We start from the raw sequence: 22683 nt of genomic DNA on the forward strand, positions 1-22683 counted from the left end.
TACAGAGCCCACCCAGCGTTCTCCGTGCGGAGAGGATCCCCAAAAGTATCAGTTAACAACTTTTTGAAATTATTCAAATTGTCCTTGACTGGGTCATTTCCCAAAATTAAATTAGTGGCCCATTGTCCTGCGGGACCGGTCAACAAACTCAAAATAAAGGCCACCTTGCTAGTGTCTGTAGGAAAAGCATGAGCACTGAGCTGAGAAAAATAAAGCTCCACTTGTGCCAAAAAGGTTGGCAACTTGCACCTGGTTCCGTCAAAGCGTTCAGGAGTCAAAACATGTCCTTTCACAGCCTGAGCTGTTTGGCTAACGGTAAAAGCCGTTTGCAATTGGTCTACTTTGGCCCTTAACTCATCCATCGTCTTCCTGACGGGTTTATTGCTGCAATAAACTTTTTATGGGCGTTGGGCAATCTGTCAAGGACAGAACGCCACAAGATTCAAAGTAACAGAGTTTATTAGATTACAGAACTCAAAAAATGCCCGTAAAACACAAGGGCCAGGCAGTTTTTGCCTTTAGGAGCAAAAAGGGGCAAAAGTAAATGTTCAAAAGATAAACCGGATTAAACCGGAGTTTAATCCGGGTAAAAACAAACTGCTTGCTTCAGCCTGGGTATAAACGAAACGAAAGCCAAGGAACAAAAGATACAAAGAATGCAACTAATTGGCAGCAGATTCCTCTCTGCTGCCAACACTGTGCTTAGAGTAACTTGCGTCGCTCCCACACACACACAGCAGACAGGATCTCCAACACGAGTAAATCAGCCAAGGATTGTAGCAGTTGAGTAGACCAGTTCCGTTCCGTAGATCAAAGCCAGAAGCAGACGTTTGTAGTTTTTCCAAGTCCAAGAAGGGGGGAAGACAAGCCGTGGTCAGTTCAGTCCGAGTTCTCAAAGCAGGAGATGGCGTCCGTCAAGAAGACGACGGAAGGTCAAGCTAATAAGAGTAAGCACAGGTTTGCACAAACAAATGCCCACACAATCCCTCCCGCCGTCTGACCCTGGATTCCAATCAACTTACGTCACAGCACAGGAAAGCACACAAGTCTTCAGGGAAGCGTCCCACACACACACGGATCCCAAGCGTTTGCCCAGATTACCTTGCCCAACGCAATTTGCAATTGCTCTCAAGCCCCATTTTATGCCAGTTACAAATCTTCATCACTGTCAGCTGTCCTCCTTAACCCGGGCGTTTCCTCATCACTTTCCTCGTCAGAGCTGGAACACCTCTGACTACGCCCAACAGCATCTCCAGCTGTGGATCCCGTCCCATCCCTCCAGCTAAACCATGGGTCTAATCCTGAAGGTCCCCATTCATCTTCTGTCCCATCATGGCCAGTGGCACCCACTTCCTCCCTTACCCGAGTCCAATCCATCTCATCCTCCTCTGAGCTAACCAGCCCCTCCTCCATTCTCTCCGTAAACCCTTCGAAAGACTCCTCGTCAGATGGTGCTGCAAATATGTCTCGCAGTCTTTTTCTCTCTCGCTCCTCGAGAGTATCTGACTCTCGAGGAGTCTTACGCCCACGTCTGTCAGTAACAGAGCCATGAGGCTCAATCATAACAACTAGTGATAATGGGGTCTCTCCAATGCAATTTTCTGAACTGGGCTTGTTGTATCACAAAAAACAGTTTCCTAATAATATGATGTATTTGAAATGGACTTCTATTGTTTTCTCTGTATCAATCCAAAAGTTCGCTGCTTAGATCACAAAGATGAAAAAATGCAGGAAGGTGATTTTTAAGACCGGACACTAAGCAATCTCTCTCTTATTGGCTAGGATAGCAAGTCACCCATCAATATGTCTAAAAATATACATTTAAGATGGGACTACACACCTGATTAAGAAAGCAGGGCTGAGAAGTTTGCTGGCACAATTATGTATATCTTGTTGCTGTGTGTTTTCAAGTCAATTCTGACTTATGAATACCCTAGTGCCTGTCATATGGTTTTCTGGGGCCAAGAGTGTGTAACCTGCTCAATGCTGTCCAGAAGGTCAACTCTCAAACCACTGCATAATGCTGTTATATCAGCAATTTTAAATCAATGATAATATACAAGCAGATACATGCATATCCATGTGGGGAGGAAGGCATTAAGCAGAAAAGCAACAATTACCAAGGGTTGTACTTAACTCTTCATTATCCTTTTCACTGCAAACCGTGAGATATGATAAATACAGGTTTGGGAATTTACACAGAAGAAATACAAATTAATGTCTAAAAATGTCAAGTAGAACAATTCTGTATTAGATAAGAATGCATTGCATATGCATCCAGTGTGAAAAATACAGTTCTTATTCGACATGTGTTCACAGCGCAGTCCTCTAAAGAGTTAAGAGAGTAAAGGTGTGATTTTAGAGCAGTGGTTCTCAACCTGTGGGTCCCCAGGTGTTTTGGCTTACAACTCAATGAGACAGTCTGTCACATTGCACAGCAGGAGGCTGTGATAAGATTGAATTCATGTGCCTACCTAGCAGGGATGCGTGTTTTAATTCTAGTGTGCGTGTTTTAATTCTACTTCTCCTCTTGCTCCACACCTTCACTAACAAAACATCCCTCTCCCAACCATCTAAAAAAACTATCTTTCCTTGTTTGCCATCTAATGGCTAAATGTCAGTTACTGAACATCTAGCAGAACCACTACTTTTATTTAAGAGCATAATGTATTTTTGGACACATAGAAACGATCACACTGTAAAATATGGGCAGACTTACTGTTTCAGTTGCTGGTTGTATAGAAAGTTACTGGGCTTGACATCACGATGAACAATACCAAAGTGATGAATACGCTTCAAAGCTTTAAGGAGATTAAACATATAATCTCTTACTTCTTCAAAGGAGAGCGAGTTCAAGATGTCCTATAAAAATGATGAAATAAGTAATTGTGCAGTGATTTGTAACTGAGGGTTTTTAATTATTCTATTAAAAGAAACCTGAAACTCACCAAAAAGGATTCGTGTTCCAGATATGGCATAACAATAACCACGTGATCATTTTTTCTAAAACAACACTTAACTCCCATAACATTATCCTGGCCCCTAAAAGAAAGAAAAAAGATTTTGTTGTTCATGGAATCTAATTGTCAAGATTTGTGATTATTATATCTTTATATAATTTTCATTTATGTATTTCTTTTTCCTCAAAGAAAAAATCTTTGCATACCAATTAATGACACACAGTGAGCATAATAATTATTAAATGTTATACCCAAAACATACTGGTTAATAATATATAGGGCTGTGAAAAAAGAAGAAGAAAAATGCAATACTAGATGCAGAATTCTGTTTTCTGAGAAAGTCTGCCTTCATTTTGTCCTTTAAAAAGCAACTGCCTAATGCTGAGATGCTTTAATATAATAGTGCAGCAAATTATTTATTTTTTAAAAAGTAAGGTTATGAAAATAGGCTGAAACATGATGGAACAATGCTTTAAAAAGTTTACGCATTCTGACAATGCTTTTATGTATTTGGATTTTGGGATACATTGCCCTATTTACCTCCTTGCTGGAAAGAGTAGAAGCATAAAAACTATGTGAAGTAAGAAAAACCACAGGCATGAATTTTGTAAAGTTAGCATACTATGTAATAAATCATTTCCCCAAAGATTCCCAGGATACAGAACCAAAATAACTGGTGGCCAAAACCTGCCCACCCATTATACTTCTGGCCTATAAATCCTATCATCCGTTACCACTGGATATACTGCCCAGAACTAATGGAGCCTGCAGTCCATTAACACTTAGAAGACAATAGGTTGTCAATTTCTGACCCAGATTTTTGGAAGGACTGAAGTTAGGTTGAAAAGTAGTGTTCAGTCTTTTTAAAGGGCATAATACAAACAGTTCACCAGAATATAGCATTAATTGATTCCACTCAAAATGTGTTACATGATTTCATAAACCATCTTCCTTATCAATTTTTATTATATGCAACTCCCAGCATTCCTTTTTTAAAATAGATTTTTATTGAAGGTTTATATTTACAAAAAGTAAAAAGTATGGGGTTATTAGAGGAGGGTAGGGATAAGGAATGTTGGGTATTAAATATTTCCTAGTTATCTTCCAGCTAAAGGGGAGTCTACAGGAAGTGTTTAAGGAGAGAAGTAGGGTAGGTAAGGGGGGGGGGGGGGGGATGGAAAAGTTTGACTTCCAATCTTCTCTACTGTAGTTACTTCCTTCTTGGGTTTCTTGTATTCTAGTCTCAATCTACTTTTTCCTTTTCTTGTCTCTCCTACAGGGCATTATTTTATTATAAGTCTTCTTGTATTTCAACTATTAATTGATATTTCCTTGGATCATATAGTCTTTAATTAATGACCAGTCCATCGTTTTACTTTTTTTACATTCATTATTTTTCATCATCTATGTTAGAGTGTCCATATTTCATAAACCATCTTTCTGATCTATTTAAATGTATATTACTGTCTTCATCATGGAAAGAAGTGACAAGTGGAGTGCCGCAGGGCTCCGTCCTGGGCCCGGTTCTGTTCAACATCTTTATTAACGACTTAGACGAAGGGTTAGAAGGCACGATCATCAAGTTTGCAGACGACACAAAACTGGGAGGGATAGCTAACACTCCAGAAGACAGGAGCAGAATTCAAAACGATCTTGACAGACTAGAGAGATGGGCCAAAACTAACAAAATGAAGTTCAACAGGGACAAATGCAAGATACTTCACTTCGGCAGAAAAAATGGAAATCAAAGATACAGAATGGGGGACGCCTGGCTTGACAGCAGTGTGTGCGAAAAAGACCTTGGAGTCCTCGTGGACAACAAGTTAAACATGAGCCAACAATGTGATGCGGCTGCTAAAAAAGCCAATGGGATTCTGGCCTGCATCAATAGGGGAATAGCGTCTAGATCCAGGGAAGTCCTGCTCCCCCTCTATTCTGCCTTGGTCAGACCACACCTGGAATACTGTGTCCAATTTTGGGCACCACAGTTGAAGGGAGATGTTGACAAGCTGGAAAGCGTCCAGAGGAGGGCGACTAAAATGATTAAGGGTCTGGAGAACAAGCCCTATGAGGAGCGGCTTAAAGAGCTGGGCATGTTTAGCCTGCAGAAGAGAAGGCTGAGAGGAGACATGATAGCCATGTACAAATACGTGAAGGGAAGTCATAGGGAGGAGGGAGCAAGATTGTTTTCTGCTGCCCTGCAGACTAGGACACGGAACAATGGCTTCAAACTACAGGAAAGGAGATTCCACCTGAACATCAGGAAGAACTTCCTCACTGTGAGAGCTGTTCGACAGTGGAACTCTCTCCCCGGGGCCGTGGTGGAGGCTCCTTCTTTGGAGGCTTTTAAGCAGAGGCTGGATGGCCATCTGTTGGGGGTGCTTTGAATGCGATTTCCTGCTTCTTAGCAGGGGGTTGGACTGGATGGCCCATGTGGTCTCTTCCAACTCTACTATTCTATGATTCTATGATTCTACAGCTAGAAATGGAATTACTGTATGAATTCCTACAGATGTTGTTGAACTGCAACTCCCAGCATTCCTCAGCAATGCCTATGGTGGTTGAGACTGCAATGAGTAGCAGTTAAACAACTTCCACTAAGTGCATGCTCCACACCAGTTTAAGCCAATACAACAGTCATATCAGTAGTTGACTATAACAATATGGCATATTGTGTATGTATGAGAAAGACTTAAATCAAAGAACTGCACACCCCTTACAAATGCAGAGTCTTGTGAAAATGTGAGATCTTTTTGTGCTTCTATTTTCAAACTTACCCTGCTACTATAAGACACTGAAGTTCAGCAGCAATTCGTACAGGATGACTGGTGGGAATCAAGTGTTTCAAAGCCACTTTTTCTTCTTGGTTTCCTCGCCCTTGGGCTACAGCTAAATAAACAGAACTAAAGGTACCTGAAAACAAAATAATATTTAACATTCTATGATAACTAGCATGTCAATTTCATATTGTTGTGATGCAGTTGTTTCTACAGAGATACTACCTGATATAAACAAGAGCGCAGAGTGGCACTTGCAAATGTTATGTTGTGAACTTTATAGAAGAACAATGTGAAAGAAGAGAACATTGTTGCAAATGAATAACTGTATTTTGAGTAAAGCTATTTCACTGCATCAGACTAGACATCAAAATGCAAATCATCTAGAAATCTAAACACCCAACAAAACTCTAGCAGACTATAACCCTCATAAATGTCTTCAAAAGCAGCCGTTTACGAGAACAGTTGATTCTCCATATATGTGGGGGTTTCGAGCACATGACCCCGCCAAAAAGGAGAAACACTATGCATATCTCCCCAAACCTTAACTCTTAATATTCAATGCCATCTGCTCACTTTGACCTTTGAAAAGAATCACAAGTGCCTTCAAGACCCTGGTGTGGCACTTCTGCTCACTCTGTTGTTCCAACAGCAGAACCCAAACCAACAAATTCAATTGAAAAGGAAATAGATTCTGGCTCAAAGAACAACACAGTGATGGTAAAGATCACCTGATTTAACAAACTACATTAGCAAGTACAGTAGAGTCTCACTTATCCAAGCCTCGCTTATCCAAGCCTCTGGATTATCCAAGCCATTTTTGTAGTCAATGTTTTCAATATATTTTGATATTTTGGTGCTAAATTGGTAAATACAGTCATTACTACATAGCATTATTTCGTATTAAACTACTTTTTCTGTCAAATTTGTTGTCTAACATGACGTTTTGGTGCTTAATTTGTAAAATCATAACCTAATTTGATGTTTAATAGGCTTTTTCTTAATCTCTCCTTATTATCCAAGATATTCGCTTGTCCAACGTTCTGCCAGCCCGTTTATGTTGGATAAGCGAGACTCTACTGTAATTGGTTCTATTTTGTTGGGACTTTTTAAAATAGAGGATGGAAAGCTACCTCTACAGGATACATTACCTAGGTATTTTTGTATTAGTGATACTGGTTTAGATGACCTTCGGTTTACCTTCTAACTACAATTTTCGGCAGATTGTTCTGGTTTTCTACCTACAAAGGAACTTATTACCATTGCTCTGGATACAGATTATTTTTGCGTTTCCAAGAGGGATGTTTGCATTTTGAAAATGTATTGCTTTTTACTACTACTCCATTTTCTAGGTAAAATAGGTGATATTCATAACCAGGTGAAAATGTACACCTGAATTGGCCTGCTTAAGAATGCGCAGCCCCTTGTTCTAGAAATATCTTAATATAAATGCATTCCTCAATTTCCTGCTTTCCTCCTTACAGAAAATGCAGCATCTTGTAGTCACATAAAGTTGACGAAATAATTATAATTAACTGTATAGCTTTTTAAACATTCAATAGCTTCTGGGCTAATTTTGACATATAAGATTAATATTTTCCCCATGCTCTGGTCCCAAGTAAAATGGTCCCTTCTCAAGTTCATTTATCCTAGGAGGAAAATATCTATTGGCTGACAACATAGTAGCCTATCTAGTGGCAGTAGTTTCATTACAAATGCAGTGCTGAGTACTAGGTTAAACTTTGCTTTCCACATGGCATGGTCCTGATTATTAATATTCCACTGTTTGTGGGATGGTAAACAATTTAAACTGCAATAGCACAACTTGCTTATCCCAAGAAGAATTCAAAGAGGGGAGAGAAGGGCAATCAAGAAGAAGATAAACATATGAGCAGATAATGTTAACAAGTAGTTTCTTTAAAAAGCCTCTCAACGATTTGCACCTTCTCTTATTAAAATAAATTCTGAAAACTCCCAAACATAACTTCTGGATACATTTCAAAAGTAGAATTTCCAATGAAACTCATTTATTGCCACAAGAGGAAAGTTCATAAAACATATTCAGATTGAAAGATGATGGATTTCCATTAAGAAATCTTTTTCTAGAAATTTCAAAGCAAGAATTATCATATTTACCTTCACCAATTTTTCCTTTAATTTTGAACAGATTTCCAAGCTGCGGTACTGCTTCATAAAGTTTTTCAATATCTGTGCTTGCTCCTAGTGAGAAATTTAAAGTGAAAAAAGTCTTCCCCAACTTAGTTTGTCATGTATTATTATTGTAAACAAACAGTTTAAAACATGATTTTAAATACAGATTGTGTACCCCTTATTCAAAATGTTTGGGATCATGAGTATTTGGGATTTTAGATTGCTTTGGATTTTGGAATATTTTCAAACACATATATAATGAAACTTCACACACAATTCATTTATGTTTCACATACACCTTACACATAAGCACAATATTTTAAATAATTTTGTGCATGAAACAAAGTTTGCACGCACTGAACTATTAGAAAGCAAAGATGTCACTACCTCAGCCTCCCATGTGGAAAATCTTGGAATATTTTAGGTTTTTGGATAAGGATTGATCAGTCTGCATTACTGCAAATTCTTTAGTCTTAAATAATTCAAATCAATTAAGCTTGCTAATTCTTCAAGCAAAATGATGATTTCACACAAAATAAAACTATTACAATGTTGGGGGGAAGGGGATACTTTGGTCACTGATGGAGGGAAGAAGATAGTATCAGCTTCTTCGGTGATCAAAAAAGGACATTTGTGGACATATGTTGGACTTGTGTTCCATGTGTCACTAATAAAATGTCAGCTCGCGTGATGCATTTTTTAGTAGTTTGGAATTTTCCATTACTGTCAAATGCAATAGCCTCAATGATCAATTCAAGTCTCTACTTTGCTCTTTAAAATCCTGTTTAGGCTGAGTTGCTTGAAAAAAAAAGCAACACTTGTAATTACATATCCTGTCCAAACTACAGAAATCAAAAGAAGACTAGGAATTGTGACTATGAAGGAAACAGACAAAATCCTGACATGTAAAGATATAACACTGAATTCTAATTTTAGGTTGGTCCTTGCCATCATAGAAAGTTGATAGGAAGAAAATCAATGAATTTGAACTATGGTGCTGGGGAAGTTCTGTATATACTGTGGACTGCTAAAGAGAAATAAATGAATCCTAGAGAAAATCTGGTCTGAACTCTCCCTAGAAGCCAGGATGACTACATTGAGGCTGTGGTACTTTGGCCGTATCATGAAAAGAGATGACTCATTAGGAAATGAGGTAATACTTGGTAAAATCGAAAGCAGTAAGAAAAAGACTATATTCCAGATGGATAGAATAAATGAGAGAGGCCCTGAAGCCGCAGGGCTGTTGATGAGAGGATGATTTGGAGATCTCTTATTCACAGGATCCCCCTAAGTTGAAGTGGACTTGATATCTAACAACAAACAATGTGAGGAATCACACGTTCACGGTAGGAACTCTCTCTCCCAATGAATATGGGTTTTCTACCTATGACTAAAATATCCACAAGACGTGTAGAGTGAGGTACAAACTATCAATATTTCCATTGCTTCTTTTAAAAATGTCATTGCTTTATTATTTCTAATTTCACCAATTACATGATTTTTAGCAACCAGATTTTGCTATCCAGCCTTCCAAAATTAAGAGGACTATTAGGTTTCTTTGGATAGATCCATTATAAACCATGGGACTTAAATTATGAAGGAGAAGACCCATTCATTTCAAAAGATCACATTGACTTAGGATTGAATTGATTTAAACAAGTTTACTTCAAGTCCATACAGTATTAGTGTTTCTGTACTTGTTTACAACATGCCACAGAAACTACTTCCACTAGATAGGTTACTATGTTGTCAGTAAATAGATATTTCCCTACTAGGATAAATGAACTCTGAGGGACCATTCCTCCTTTCACAGTATATAAATGTATACTTAGCTCTTCACATTTGTGGGTTTCACTTTTGTGGATTTGATTAATATGTTTTATCTAGGAATCTCTAGATCCTCCAGTGTGACTCTATTGTCAACTTCTTTCAGATGAAATGAAATAGGTTTTTTTTAAAAAAAATATATCAGTTTTTCCTCTTTTTTAGGGGTTCTGTTGCTAACCCCCATGAAAATGGGGGATTATTGTAATATGTTAACTTCAATGGAACAATGAAAATGTCCAGGCAGGGTGTTTTTTTCATTTAGCTGCTTTTAGCTTGAGTGTGAATGTGTTTAATAAATAATCAATTACTTCAGAACAACTACTTGGTAAAATGGAAGGACATAAAGAGAGAATTAGAAGGTTGGAAAACCCTCAATCTATTCCTGCTGCGTAGGATAGCAGCGATAAAGATGAATGTGCTACCAAAAATGCTTTCACTTATTTCAAAATCTTCCCATTATTCGTAATATAAAAACCCTTAATGAGTGGAACCAAGATTTAAGGAAGTTCGTGTGGAGGGGGAAAAAAAAACAAGAATTAAATCGAAAATAATGATAGATCTAAAAAAAAAAAAGATGAGATTTTGGAGTTCCAGACCTTGAAGCCTGTGCCTTGGGATGGACAAAGGACTGGATAAAATTTGATAAACCTAAAATACTTACGGTGGAAGGCTTCGATCTGAGAAAGGGTTGGCATTCATACATCTGGTATGGGAAAACCAATATTGAGAAAAAAATTGGAAATCATTTTATTAGGTCTTCTTTAATTAGAGTTTGGGATAGGAATAAAAGGTACTTTTACATGAAAACACCACGATGAGTCTCTCCACTTGAAGCCAACCAGAGAAGGTTGTTGGGATGGGTGAAATGACCACCCTATAAAGACCTGCTTATGGCGAAAACAAATTTGCTTGATTTAAAATCCCACCAAGAGATACAAGAAAAATACATGGCTCCACTATCTGCAAATCAGGGAGCATTTTAATTTGGACAGCAAATTAGGATTTGCAGAGGAAGACTTTTGGGAAAAACTGATACAATCTGACAAAAAATGAATAACAAAGATACATAATAAATTGCTTGATTGGGCTACGGAAACAGAAGAAATAAAGAATTCAATGATTAAATGGGCCAGAAACATAGGTAGGCCGATACAAATAAAAGAATGGGAAGAAATTTGGATGAATAAAATGAAATTTACATATGCCTCAGATTTGAGGGAGAATTGATTAAAAATGCTGCACCGTTGGTACATGACGCCGAAGAAATTAGGAATTATGTACAAGAAGACAGACAATAAATGCTGGAAGTGTAAGTATAAGGAAGGCTCATACTTCCACATGTGGTGGTCTTGTGAAGAGACAACAGTTTATTGGAAGAATATTCACAAAGAATGCCAAAGAATTTTTAAAATGGATTTCGCTATGAGACCTGAATACTATTTACTGGGAATGTTTATACAGACCTTTTTGCGGATCCAAATAAAGATAAGTTGTTCACTTATTTTGCCACAGCGGCAAAAATGGTCTTCGCGAAAAAATGGAAGACGGATACAATACCTGATTTTAAGATATGGATACTTAAAGTTTTGGAGATTAAGGACATGGATAAATTAACATTCTTTTAAAAGGAGGATACTGGTAAAGGCCTACAAATGACAGATTGGTCTCCCTTTGAAGAATATTTGGAGATGAGATCAGGACTTAAAAAGGGAAAGAAATAATTTTACATATACAGTAGAGTCTCACTTATCCAACACTCCCTTATCCAACGTTCTGGATTATCCAACGCATTTTTGTAGTCAATGTTTTCAATACATCGTGATATTTTGGTGCTAAATTCGTAAATACAGTAATTTACTACATAGCATTACTGTGTATTGAACTACTTTTTCTGTCAAATTTGTTGTATAACACGATGTTTTGGTGCTTAATTTGTAAAATCATAACCTAATTTGATGTTTAATAGGCTTTTCCTTAATCTCTCCTTATTATCCAACATATTCGCTTATCCAACATTCTGCCGGCCTGTTTACGTTGGATAAGCGAGATTCTACTGTATTCTTTTTTTTTGTACTAGGGACTTAAAACGGAAGAAATAAGGACAGAAGTTATGAACTATACCCCCTACCCCTCCCTACCCCTCCCCCCCCCGAATACACCTTCCCTATACCTTCCCCCTTCCAACATTTTTTTCTCTCTTCCTGCTTTTCTTTACCCATAATGTTCTCCCACTTTTTATGTAATCAAAATTGTTTACCTTTCAATAAAAACTATTTAATTTTTTTAAAAAAAGATAAAATAAGAAACGAAACAGAGAAAAAGTAGTATAATATACTTATATAGCAATTGCAGATTCAAAAACTACATGATTTTTTAAGAATTCAATAGTTGCTGTTTTTCATAAATCTATCACTAGATGGCATAGGAAGGATGTTATATTGTATTTTCCTGTAAAAACTCAAACATAGGCAAGAGGCCTTATTTAGATTGAGCAATATTCCCTACTACATGACTCAGATAGTGTTTTGGCTAAAGATTACAGAAGTATAGTAACCATTTGCCTTTAAAGACATAGCTAGCCATATTAATCTGGATCAGAACAGAAAGGGATCTTGTAGCATTTTTCTTGAGACTAAATGTAGGGAAAAGATTGACAAGTAAGCTTTTGTAGCCAGGGATTACTTGCTCAGATGCACAGAATGAAGTGTCTGTTGACAAATATTTGTGCCCATAAAGGGGTAGTGCATGTCTGTGTCATTACACTCTGACTATTCATAGATAGAAATGTCTATCCAGACACTTCACTTAGAGCAGTATTCACAACCTGTCGGTTCCTAGATGTTTTGGCCTTCAACTCCCAGAAATCCTAACATCTGATAAATTGACTGGGATTTCTAGGAGTTGTGGCACAAAAAACCTGGGGACCCACAGCTTGAGAACCACTGACTTTGAGCATCTGATGATATAGACAGAGTCTGTGAAAAACAGTCCTACAAGATTCTTTCTCTGAGTTAGTTTCCAAGATGCTATGATATCCCTTGTGCTGTTTCACTATCAGGCATGAAGCTTGCTTGAATGATCTCAGGTCCATCCAAACCCGAAGTGCAACTGGCCAATGGAGCACATCAAAGTTTGTGTGAAACACTGTGATGACCCATGAAGGGCAAGAGGCTTTCAAAAATATGAGAGGTACACTGGATCCTTCACTCCAGGGGGTGGCCTCCATAATAAAACATGTATTCCTTGCTACTCCTGAGCAAGCTGGACAGAAGCTGAAGGAACAGAGTTGGGCACGGGGGAGAAATAGTACACCAAAAAGGAAAACATTAGGAGGTAGCAGCACATGAGCCAATATGGTGGCACATGTGTATAAATGACTAGAGAGCACTTTATGGTCCTCTCAAACTTCAGTGTGAAACCAAGCAGGTGGGGCTAGATCTCTGCTTTGCCAATAGACCCCAATCTTATTTTATGGCAAATGTTTTCAAATCTTTAATAAATTCATTTTTATATCATGATGTCAGTTGTCTGACCTCAACAGCTATTGTAGTTTCTTTGCACTGAATTCCTCTCAGAATCTTACAAAAGATTTAGACACTTTGACTTAAATCCAAGATCATACACTATGGGCCTTCTCTTGTTCTTCTCCTGCGATCCAGTATCACCTGCCTTTTAGAGCAGATATACAAGATCTGCAGGGAGAGGAAAAAAAATTATCATTTACATTAGCAGACAACAAACATTCGATACAACTCATTATTTCATCATGCCCACCATATTCCTGGTTACTGATGGTTGAAGTTGGTTTGATACATTTTTATACTCTGCTGATTTAAATTGTTTTAATTAGATTGTTTATATTATATTATATGTTATTATGTTTTTGTGTCTTAGCTTGCAATTTTTTTGTTTATGCTGGGCTTGGTCCCCATATAAGCCCCCCCCCCCCGAATCCGTTTGGGGACGGGTTATAAAAATAAAGTTCTTACAATTATTAATATTATTATTTTTAAGCTCCAAGCCATCCCCATCAACCCTGAATATAATTAAGTATTTTTAAATAGCAAGGATTAACTTGTAAATTTGGAACAGCCAAGTATTTCAAATGTCCCACTTTGCTACTACTTCTTCCATACTAGTGTATAAATCAAATCATCAACAGAATGTACAATTTGTTTTAAAATTATCTTATGCCAAAATATGAGTATGGAAGGGTCCCAAGAAAACAGGTGAAGGCATTATAACAGGAAAGGAAGGATTTACAAGATTTCGGAGGGGGGAAAGATGTGTTAAACGTGTATACCTGATAGCTTCTTGTTCTGGCTGTATTTTTTACATGGGTCTTCACCGTGCAAAGGAGGATGTTCAATCTGATGAGATGCCTCCATTGTGATGCTACCTAAAAACAGCCACAGAAGTTCAGAATCAGTGTCAAGGTCTTTTCTGGATTTATATGCAAGTTATTAGGACTAAACACATTGAAAGATATTCACTCCCATCAGCCACTGCATAAAGGTTAGACAAGGCAGTAAAGTGGTCCATAGACCAGTGCAGAAGTTGCATGGAGGTTTACACAAATGAATGTGAGTGGTTTTGTATCATGAATCCTGACACTAAACATTGTCAAGTCACCCTAAGCCCAAAAAGATTTCGCATCACCATTTGGCCATTACGGCATGTCCTACTAAAACCAACAGACATTTTACCAATGAAAATGGTTACAAGTTAGTGTCTGATGAATACAGCACACTACAAGATAATCCAAAGTGTGTGATGTCAGTGTATGGATCTTCATGTCAGCTGCTGACTTACGGCAACCTCATGAATAAGCAAGGAAGACTTGGTGGTTTGATCAGTTCCTTCCTCCAACTACAGCACCTGGTATTTATTGTAATTTGTAATCCAAAAAGCCGAAATACTCCAAAATCTTCCAAGTGCGTGGTTGAAATAGTGACATCTCTACTTTCTGATGGGTACATCAGAAAGTAGAGATGCACAGACTTTGGGTGCATCTATACTGTAGAATTAATGATGTTTAACACCACTTCAGCTCCTTGCGTAAGATACTGCAAGTCGCTTAAGAAATGGGGCTACAAAGCGGAGTCCACGACATGTGAGTGTGAAGAAGAACAGACCACTTACTACAATGCAGTCTGAACCCTGCCACATGCACAATCGAGGCACTCCAAGTGGCCAGATTCTGGTCAAAGGACATTTAATGCAATGCAAAGTTTTTGTTAACTTTGTTAGTGTTTTTAAATGTATTATAACTATTCTCAATTAGCTTTTGCACAAAAGCTAACTTTGTTATGGAATCCTGGGAGTCGTAGTTAGAGAAGGTATTCAACCTTTTTCTTCCAAAGAGTACTAGTACCCCACTAAACTACAGCTCCCATAACCCCAGTTCAAGTGTTGCCGCACTGCATTAATCCTACAGTGTAGGAGCCCCCTTTGTTTCATGTACAAAATTATCCAAAATGGTGCATAAAATCATCTTCAGGTTACAAATATAATGAATATATTTACCAGATGGTGAATATGAGTTTCAAAGGCCATTTTAGTGTACTACATTTTAATTCTGTTTTTACCACACTGTTACTATTTGTTTTTTTAAATGTGCTGTCGAAGGCTTTCATGGCCAGAATCACTGGGTTCCTATGAGTTTTCCGGGCTCTATGGCAATGTTCCAGAAGCATTCACTCCTGACGTTTCACCCACATTTATGGTAGGCATCCTCAGAGGTTGCGAGGTCTGTTGGAAAGTAGACAATTGGGATTTATATATCTGTACAAAGTCCAGATTGGGAATAAGAACTCTTGTCTGTTTGAGAAAAATGTGAATGTTGCCATTGGCCATCTTGATTAGCATTTAATGGCCTTGGAGCTTCAGAACCTGACTGCTTCCTGCCTGGGGGAATCATTTGTTGGGAGGTGTTAGCTGCCCCTGATTGATTCATGTCTGGAATTCCTCTGTTTTCAGAATGTTGTTCCTTATTTACTGTCCTGATTTTAGAGTTTTTTTAAATATTGGTAGCCAGCTTTTGTTTATTTTCATGGTTTCCTCCTTTCTGTTGAAATTGTTCACATGCTTGTGGATTTCAATGGCTTCTCTGTGTAGTCTGACAATGTGGTTATCAGAGTGGTCCAGCATTTCTGGGTTCTCAAATAATATCCTGTGTCTAGGTTGGTTCATCAAGTGCTCGGCTATGACTTACTTCTCTGGTTGAGTTAGTCTGCGGTGCCTTTCATGTTCCTTGATTTGTGTTTGGGCACTGCTGTGTTTGGTAGTCCCAGAATGCTTCTGGAACATGGCCATATAGCCCGGAAAATTCAAAGCAACCCTTTTTTGAAAAAACTTCTGTATTTCACCTTTTTAATTTGTTTAGTCTGGAGTGTAAGCCACCTTGTGTCCGCACGGGGAGAAAGGCAGGGTATAAAGATGATAATAATATTAATTTGGTGTTCAGACTTGGGTCCCATCTCCAAGGCATCCCATTATGTACATGCAAATATTCCAAAATCTGGAATGTGTGGAACACTTCTAGTCCTAGGTATTTCAAGAAAAGAAAACACTGCAGAATAGATGCAGTCTGGCACCAATTTTTTTTCTTAGCCATCCTTTTTATTACAAGCACTAAAAGTGCTTCAGCAATGTTATAGTAATGTTGTTCAAACATTTAAGATCATTATATTTTGATGCCGATATTCCCCTTTCCCTCATTTTGGATGCATCTACAACAGGCATGGGCAAACTTGGGCCCTCCAGGTGTTTTGAGCTTCAACTCCCACAATTCCTAACAGCTGGAGGACCCAGGTTTGACCATGCCTGATCTATAATGTGGAATTAATGCAATTTGACACCACTTGACCTCGCATGACTCAATGCTATCCAACCCTGGGATTTATTGTTTGATGAGGCACCAGCATTCTTTGGCAGGGAAGGCTCAAGATTGTAAACTACAACTCCCACGATGTCCTAGCATATTTTTTTCGTATCAGGAGCGACTTGAGGAACTGCATTGAGTTACAGTGGTAACAGTGATGTCAAAATGGCCTAACTCTTTCAAAACGGGGGCTGGTGCCTTTAAGGCAGGCATGGGCAAACTTGGGCCCTCCAGGTGTTTTGGACTTCAACTCCCACAATTCCTAACAGCCTACCGGCTGTTAGGAATTGCGGGAGTTGAAACCCAAAACACCTGGAGGGCCCAAGTTTGCCCATGCCTGCTCTATATGGTATTATAGTATTGCAAATTGCAAACAGAGGCCTCAGTTCAAGCGAGGAGGAGGAGAGGCCCAGCAAAGGGCGCCTCGGGTCTCCCCGTCCCACCACACTGAGGGAAAGTTGTCCTTACTTCTTCCCCCACTGCTTTCCTTCTGATTCAGCCGTTATACTCACTTGATCACCCGCTTCCTCACTCGGTGGCTTCCCTTTCTTTTAAACAACGGCGCCTCTCCGGCTGACTTTCCGCCTCCGTTGGCGCCAAAAAACGCTGCGCTGCCGGTCGCAACGGCGCCCCCTGCCGGCCGCGGAGGGAGGAAGGAGGAAGCCTTGTCAGCTGGCCAAAGAGAAGCCGGGCCTCTCTCTCACTGAGCCGCCTCTTCCCTCCCACGCTCCAAATAAGGCCCTCCCCAAGGAAGTTTCTGAGCTGCATAACTTGTGGACCAAAAGGTCCCAGGTTCAAATCCCGGGAGCGGAATGAGCGCCCGCTATTAGCCCCAGCTCCTGCCAACCTAGCAGTTCGAAAACATGCCAATGTGAGTAGATGCCAATGTGAGGTGTTACCAATGTTATTCTGCACTTTATTGTCCATTTCAACCGTGAAATTACCTTCCCCATTTCGTCACATTCTCTGGGTTCTATGAATTAGTCTCCTGTTTTTATATTGTATGCTTCATGTCGATTTTAACGATTGTTTTACTAATATTGATGTTTTTATTGGTATAATTGTTTTATTGCTGTGTTATTGATATTTGATTGTTTTATCGGGCTAGGCCCCATGTAAGCCGTCCCGAGTCCCTTCGGGGAGATGGGGCGGGGTATAAAAACAAAGTTATTATTATTATTATTATTATTATAGATCAATAGGTACCGCTTCGGCGGGAAGGTAACGGCGCTCCATGCAGTCATGCCGGCCACATGACCTTGGAGGTGTCTATGGACAACGCCGGCTCTTCGGCTTAGAAATGGAGATGAGCACCAACCCCCAGAGTCGGTCACGACTGGACTTAAGGTCAAGGGAAACCTTTACCTTTTAGACTTCATCCCACTGGACATGTCAAGTGTTTCGAAGAGTAAATTACCATACAGCTCAGTCATACTCCGTTTTGAAATTCAATGGATGATTTTCCAACTTCCATCACATACAGCACAGTCTCACTTATCCAACACTCGCTTATCCAACGTTCTGGATTATCCAACGCATTTTTGTAGTCAATGTTTTCAATACATCGTGATATTTTGGTCGTAAATTCGTAAATACAGTAATTACTACATAGCATTACTGCGTATTGAACTACTTTTATGCCAAATTTGTTGTATAACCTAATGTTTTGGTGCTTAATTTGTAAAATCATAACCTAATTTGATGTTTAATAGGCTTTTCCTTAATGCCTCCTTATTATCCAACATATTCGCTTATCCAACATTCTGCCGGCCTGTTTATGTTGGATAAGTGAGACTCTACTGTACTAACGAACTATCAGTTTTATGGGTTGTTGTGCATTTTCCGGGCTGTATGGCCATGTTCCAGAAGCATTCTCTCCTGACGTTTCACCCACATCTATGGCAGCCATCCTCAGAGGTTGTGAGGTATGAAACATCAGGAAATAATGCTTCTGGAACATGGCCATACAGCCTGGAAAATGCACAACAACCCAGTGATTCCGGCCATAAAAGCCTTTGACAACATATCTGTTTTATTCAGGAGTTCTGAGTTGGGTTGCTGTGAGTTTTCCGGGCTGTATGGTCATGTTCCAGAAGCATTCTCTCCTTACATTTTGCCCGCATCTATGGCAGACATCCTCATAGGTGTAAGGTCTGTTGGAAACTAGGCAGGTGAGGTTTAGTTATCTGTGGACAGTCCAGGTTGGGAGAAAGAACTCTTGTCTGTTGGAGGCAAGTGTGAATGTTGCAATTGATCACCTTGATTAGCATTAAATGGCCTTGCAGATTCAAAGTCTGGCTGCTCCTGCCTGAGGGAATCCTTTGTTTGGAGGTGTTAGTTGGCCCTGATTGTTTCACAGACTTCACCACACTAGAGCTTGGGTCCACGTTAAATCCACTTTGGGGAAGGGGCTTTAAACAGCTCAGCCAGACAGGTCCTGGGCCTCACCAAACTACAAACCCCAGAATTCTGCAGGAGGCAGAAACTGGATTTAAAGTGGATTCATGCTCTAGTGTGATGAGGCATAATTGTCTGGAATTCCCGTTTTCTGAGTGTTGTTCTTTATTTACTGTACTGATTTTAGAATTTTTTTAATACTGGTAGTTAGATTTTGTTCATTGTCATGGTTTCCTCCTTTCTGTTGAAATTGTCCACAATTCAAACACAAATAGCAAACAACAACGTTGAGGCCCCTTCCACACAGCTGAATAAAATACCACATTTTCTGCTTTTAATTGGAATATATGGCAGTGTGGATTCAGATAACCCAGTTCAAAGCAAATATTGTGGGATTGTCTGCCTTGATATTCTGAGTTATATGGCTGTGTGAAAGGACCCTAAGTAATCTTAGACTATGGGCACTTCCACACAGCCATATAACCCAGAATGTCAAGGCAGAAAATCCCACAATACCTGCTTTGAACTGGGTTATCTGAGTCCACACTGAGATAATGTGGGATTTTCTTCCTTCATATTCTGGGATAAAGGGCTGTATGGAAAGGCCCTGATTCCACACTGCCATATATTCCACTGAGATAACATGGGATTTTATTCAGCAGTGGAAGGGGCCTAACTGGAACAGAGAAAACCATTGTTAAAATACCCCAAAGTAGACTAGAATAAAACATACAATTCATTCCGTGTTTCCTTAAATAGCCACATATTGCTTATAGCTACATACCCTTATGTTCAGTCATTCAGGTCATGACTTGAATAAGGTGTTCTTCTGAATTTCTAAGAAAATGATATTGAAGATATTAAATCAGGCATATAGAATTGTTACAATAGTTTTGTGAATAATTGCTATGTGACAGCCTCCCATTCCTGCCTCTCCTTGACAACCCACTGCCACCTGTTCCCTAAAAGAAACATTTATTTCTCTGCCCAACAATTTAAATAAGCTGTTTAACCAAGAAGACTTCAGAAAACCTAATTCGGAATCTGCTCATCATAAAGACAAGGCACTGGCTCTATGTACACTGCACCCTCTTAATATTTGTGCTGAGTGTGGTGGAACCTCGTTCTTTTTAGACAGGCTCGATGGCCATCGCTCAGGTATGTTTTGTTATTTATTCCTGCATGGCAGGGAATTGTACCGGATAGCCCTTGTGGTTTCTTCCAACTCTGTGTTTCGATGAAGAATAATCGTAGGAAGATTCAGGGACACCCACACATGTGAATTCAGGTCCAGATCTGACAAGGCCAAAACAGGTTGAAGTGTTAGGTCAAAACTAACACAATGAATTTCAATAGTGATAAATTTGTGGTATACATCTAGGCAAGAGAAATGAAATTCACAAATATAGGATGGTTGATGCCTGACTTGAAAGCAGTACATGTGAGAAGGAGATGTGAGTCTTAGTAGACGACAAGCTAAATTTGAACCGGCAAGTGTGATGCCACAGCCAAAAAAGCCAATGTAGTTCTACGCTACATCAAAAGCAACAAAGATCAAAGGAAGTAGTACCGTAGTTCAACTCTATTCTGGTTTAGTCAGACCTCACTTGAAATAATATGGCCAGTTTTGGACATTACAATTCAAAAAGGATATTGACTGGCTGGAATGAATCCAGAGAAAAGCAACCAAGATGATCAAAAGTCCTGTGTACAACAACTTAGGGCACAGGGTATGTTTATCTTAGAAAACAGAAAACTCAAAGGTGACATTATAATAATGTTTAAATATCTGAAAAGATAGCATGTAGGATTTGGAGTGAACGTGTTTTCTCCTGTTTCAAAGACTAGAACACAGACCAATGGTGTTATGATTGAGACTCATGGCTCTGTTACTGACAGACGTGGGCGTAAGACTCCTCGAGAGTCAGATACTCTCGAGGAGCGAGAGAGAAAAAGACTGCGAGACATATTTGCAGCACCATCTGACGAGGAGTCTTTCGAAGGGTTTACGGAGAGAATGGAGGAGGGGCTGGTTAGCTCAGAGGAGGATGAGATGGATTGGACTCGGGTAAGGGAGGAAGTGGGTGCCACTGGCCATGATGGGACAGAAGATGAATGGGGACCTTCAGGATTAGACCCATGGCTTAGCTGGAGGGATGGGACGGGATCCACAGCTGGAGATGCTGTTGGGCGTAGTCAGAGGTGTTCCAGCTCTGACGAGGAAAGTGATGAGGAAACGCCCGGGTTAAGGAGGACAGCTGACAGTGATGAAGATTTGTAACTGGCATAAAATGGGGCTTGAGAGCAATTGCAAATTGCGTTGGGCAAGGTAATCTGGGCAAACGCTTGGGATCCGTGTGTGTGTGGGACGCTTCCCTGAAGACTTGTGTGCTTTCCTGTGCTGTGACGTAAGTTGATTGGAATCCAGGGTCAGACGGCGGGAGGGATTGTGTGGGCATTTGTTTGTGCAAACCTGTGCTTACTCTTATTAGCTTGACCTTCCGTCGTCTTCTTGACGGACGCCATCTCCTGCTTTGAGAACTCGGACTGAACTGACCACGGCTTGTCTTCACCCCTTCTTGGACTTGGAAAAACTACAAACGTCTGCTTCTGGCTTTGATCTACGGAACGGAACTGGTCTACTCAACTGCTACAATCCTTGGCTGATTTACTCGTGTTGGAGATCCTGTCTGCTGTGTGTGTGGGGGAGCGACGCAAGTTACTCTAAGCACAGTGTTGGCAGCAGAGAGGAATCTGCTGCCAATTAGTTGCATTCTTTGTATCTTTTGTTCCTTGGCTTTCGTTTCGTTTATACCCAGGCTGAAGCAAGCAGTTTGTTTTTACCCGGATTAAACTCCGGTTTAATCCGGTTTATCTTTTGAACATTTACTTTTGCCCCTTTTTGCTCCTAAAGGCAAAAACTGCCTGGCCCTTGTGTTTTACGGGCATTTTTGAGTTCTGTAATCTAATAAACTCTGTTACTTTGAATCTTGTGGCGTTCTGTCCTTGACAGATTGCCCAACGCCCATAAAAAGTTTATTGCAGCAATAAACCCGTCAGGAAGACGATGGATGAGTTAAGGGTCAAAGTAGACCAATTGCAAACGGCTTTTACCGTTAGCCAAACAGCTCAGGCTGTGAAAGGACATGTTTTGACTCCTGAACGCTTTGACGGAACCAGGTGCAAGTTGCCAACCTTTTTGGCACAAGTGGAGCTTTATTTTTCTCAGCTCAGTGCTCATGCTTTTCCTACAGACACTAGCAAGGTGGCCTTTATTTTGAGTTTGTTGACCGGTCCCGCAGGACAATGGGCCACTAATTTAATTTTGGGAAATGACCCAGTCAAGGACAATTTGAATAATTTCAAAAAGTTGTTAACTGATACTTTTGGGGATCCTCTCCGCACGGAGAACGCTGGGTGGGCTCTGTATCGGTTGAAACAGGGAAAGGGGACTGTTTTGGATTACTTAAATAAGTTTAACCTGTATCGCCACCAGCTGGATTGGGGGGAAAATGCATTCATGCTTTTATTTACTGCCGGGTTAAGTGATATGCTCCAGGATGAATTAGCACGCTTGGAGCCGGCTGAAAGCTGGGACGCCTTAGTAGCTAAGGTGCTGCGTTTAGACGCAAGGTTCGAGGCTCGTAAACACTCAAAAGCAATGTGTGCGCCACCCATGCATGTAACC

General features: G+C 39.8%; 2 protein-coding genes across 11 annotated transcripts in view; one reads left to right on the forward strand and one right to left on the reverse strand.

The window, feature by feature from the left end:
- The window catches only part of cdc7 (cell division cycle 7), a 48209-nt gene that overhangs the window by 17979 nt on the left and 7547 nt on the right, over positions 1 to 22683 (reverse strand). For 2 of the 3 annotated variants that reach the window (XM_062978018.1, XM_003220101.4), the window contains exons 2-7: positions 19780 to 19832; positions 14019 to 14114; positions 7874 to 7957; positions 5738 to 5873; positions 2949 to 3042; positions 2720 to 2862 (exon numbers count right to left, since the gene is read on the reverse strand). In XM_062978018.1, coding sequence (XP_062834088.1) covers positions 2720 to 2862; positions 2949 to 3042; positions 5738 to 5873; positions 7874 to 7957; positions 14019 to 14114; positions 19780 to 19795 — 569 coding nt within the window. In that variant the 5' untranslated portion in view covers positions 19796 to 19832. Of the gene's footprint in view, positions 1 to 2719; positions 2863 to 2948; positions 3043 to 5737; positions 5874 to 7873; positions 7958 to 14018; positions 14115 to 17110; positions 17232 to 19779; positions 19833 to 22683 lie in introns of all 3 variants that reach the window. The other variant, XM_062978017.1, reaches the window with a different exon arrangement.
- The window catches only part of hfm1 (helicase for meiosis 1), a 121662-nt gene continuing 116273 nt past the window's right edge, over positions 17295 to 22683 (forward strand). For 6 of the 8 annotated variants that reach the window (XM_062978002.1, XM_062978010.1, XM_062978009.1 and 3 more), the window contains exon 1: positions 17300 to 17469. The gene's annotated coding sequence lies outside the window, so the exon portion shown is untranslated. Of the gene's footprint in view, positions 17470 to 22683 lie in introns of all 8 variants that reach the window. The other 2 variants (XM_062978012.1, XM_062978015.1) reach the window with 2 other exon arrangements.

The sequence above is a fragment of the Anolis carolinensis genome, chromosome 4, assembly GCF_035594765.1.
Source record: "Anolis carolinensis isolate JA03-04 chromosome 4, rAnoCar3.1.pri, whole genome shotgun sequence".
Taxonomy (NCBI): Eukaryota; Metazoa; Chordata; class Lepidosauria; order Squamata; family Dactyloidae; genus Anolis; species Anolis carolinensis.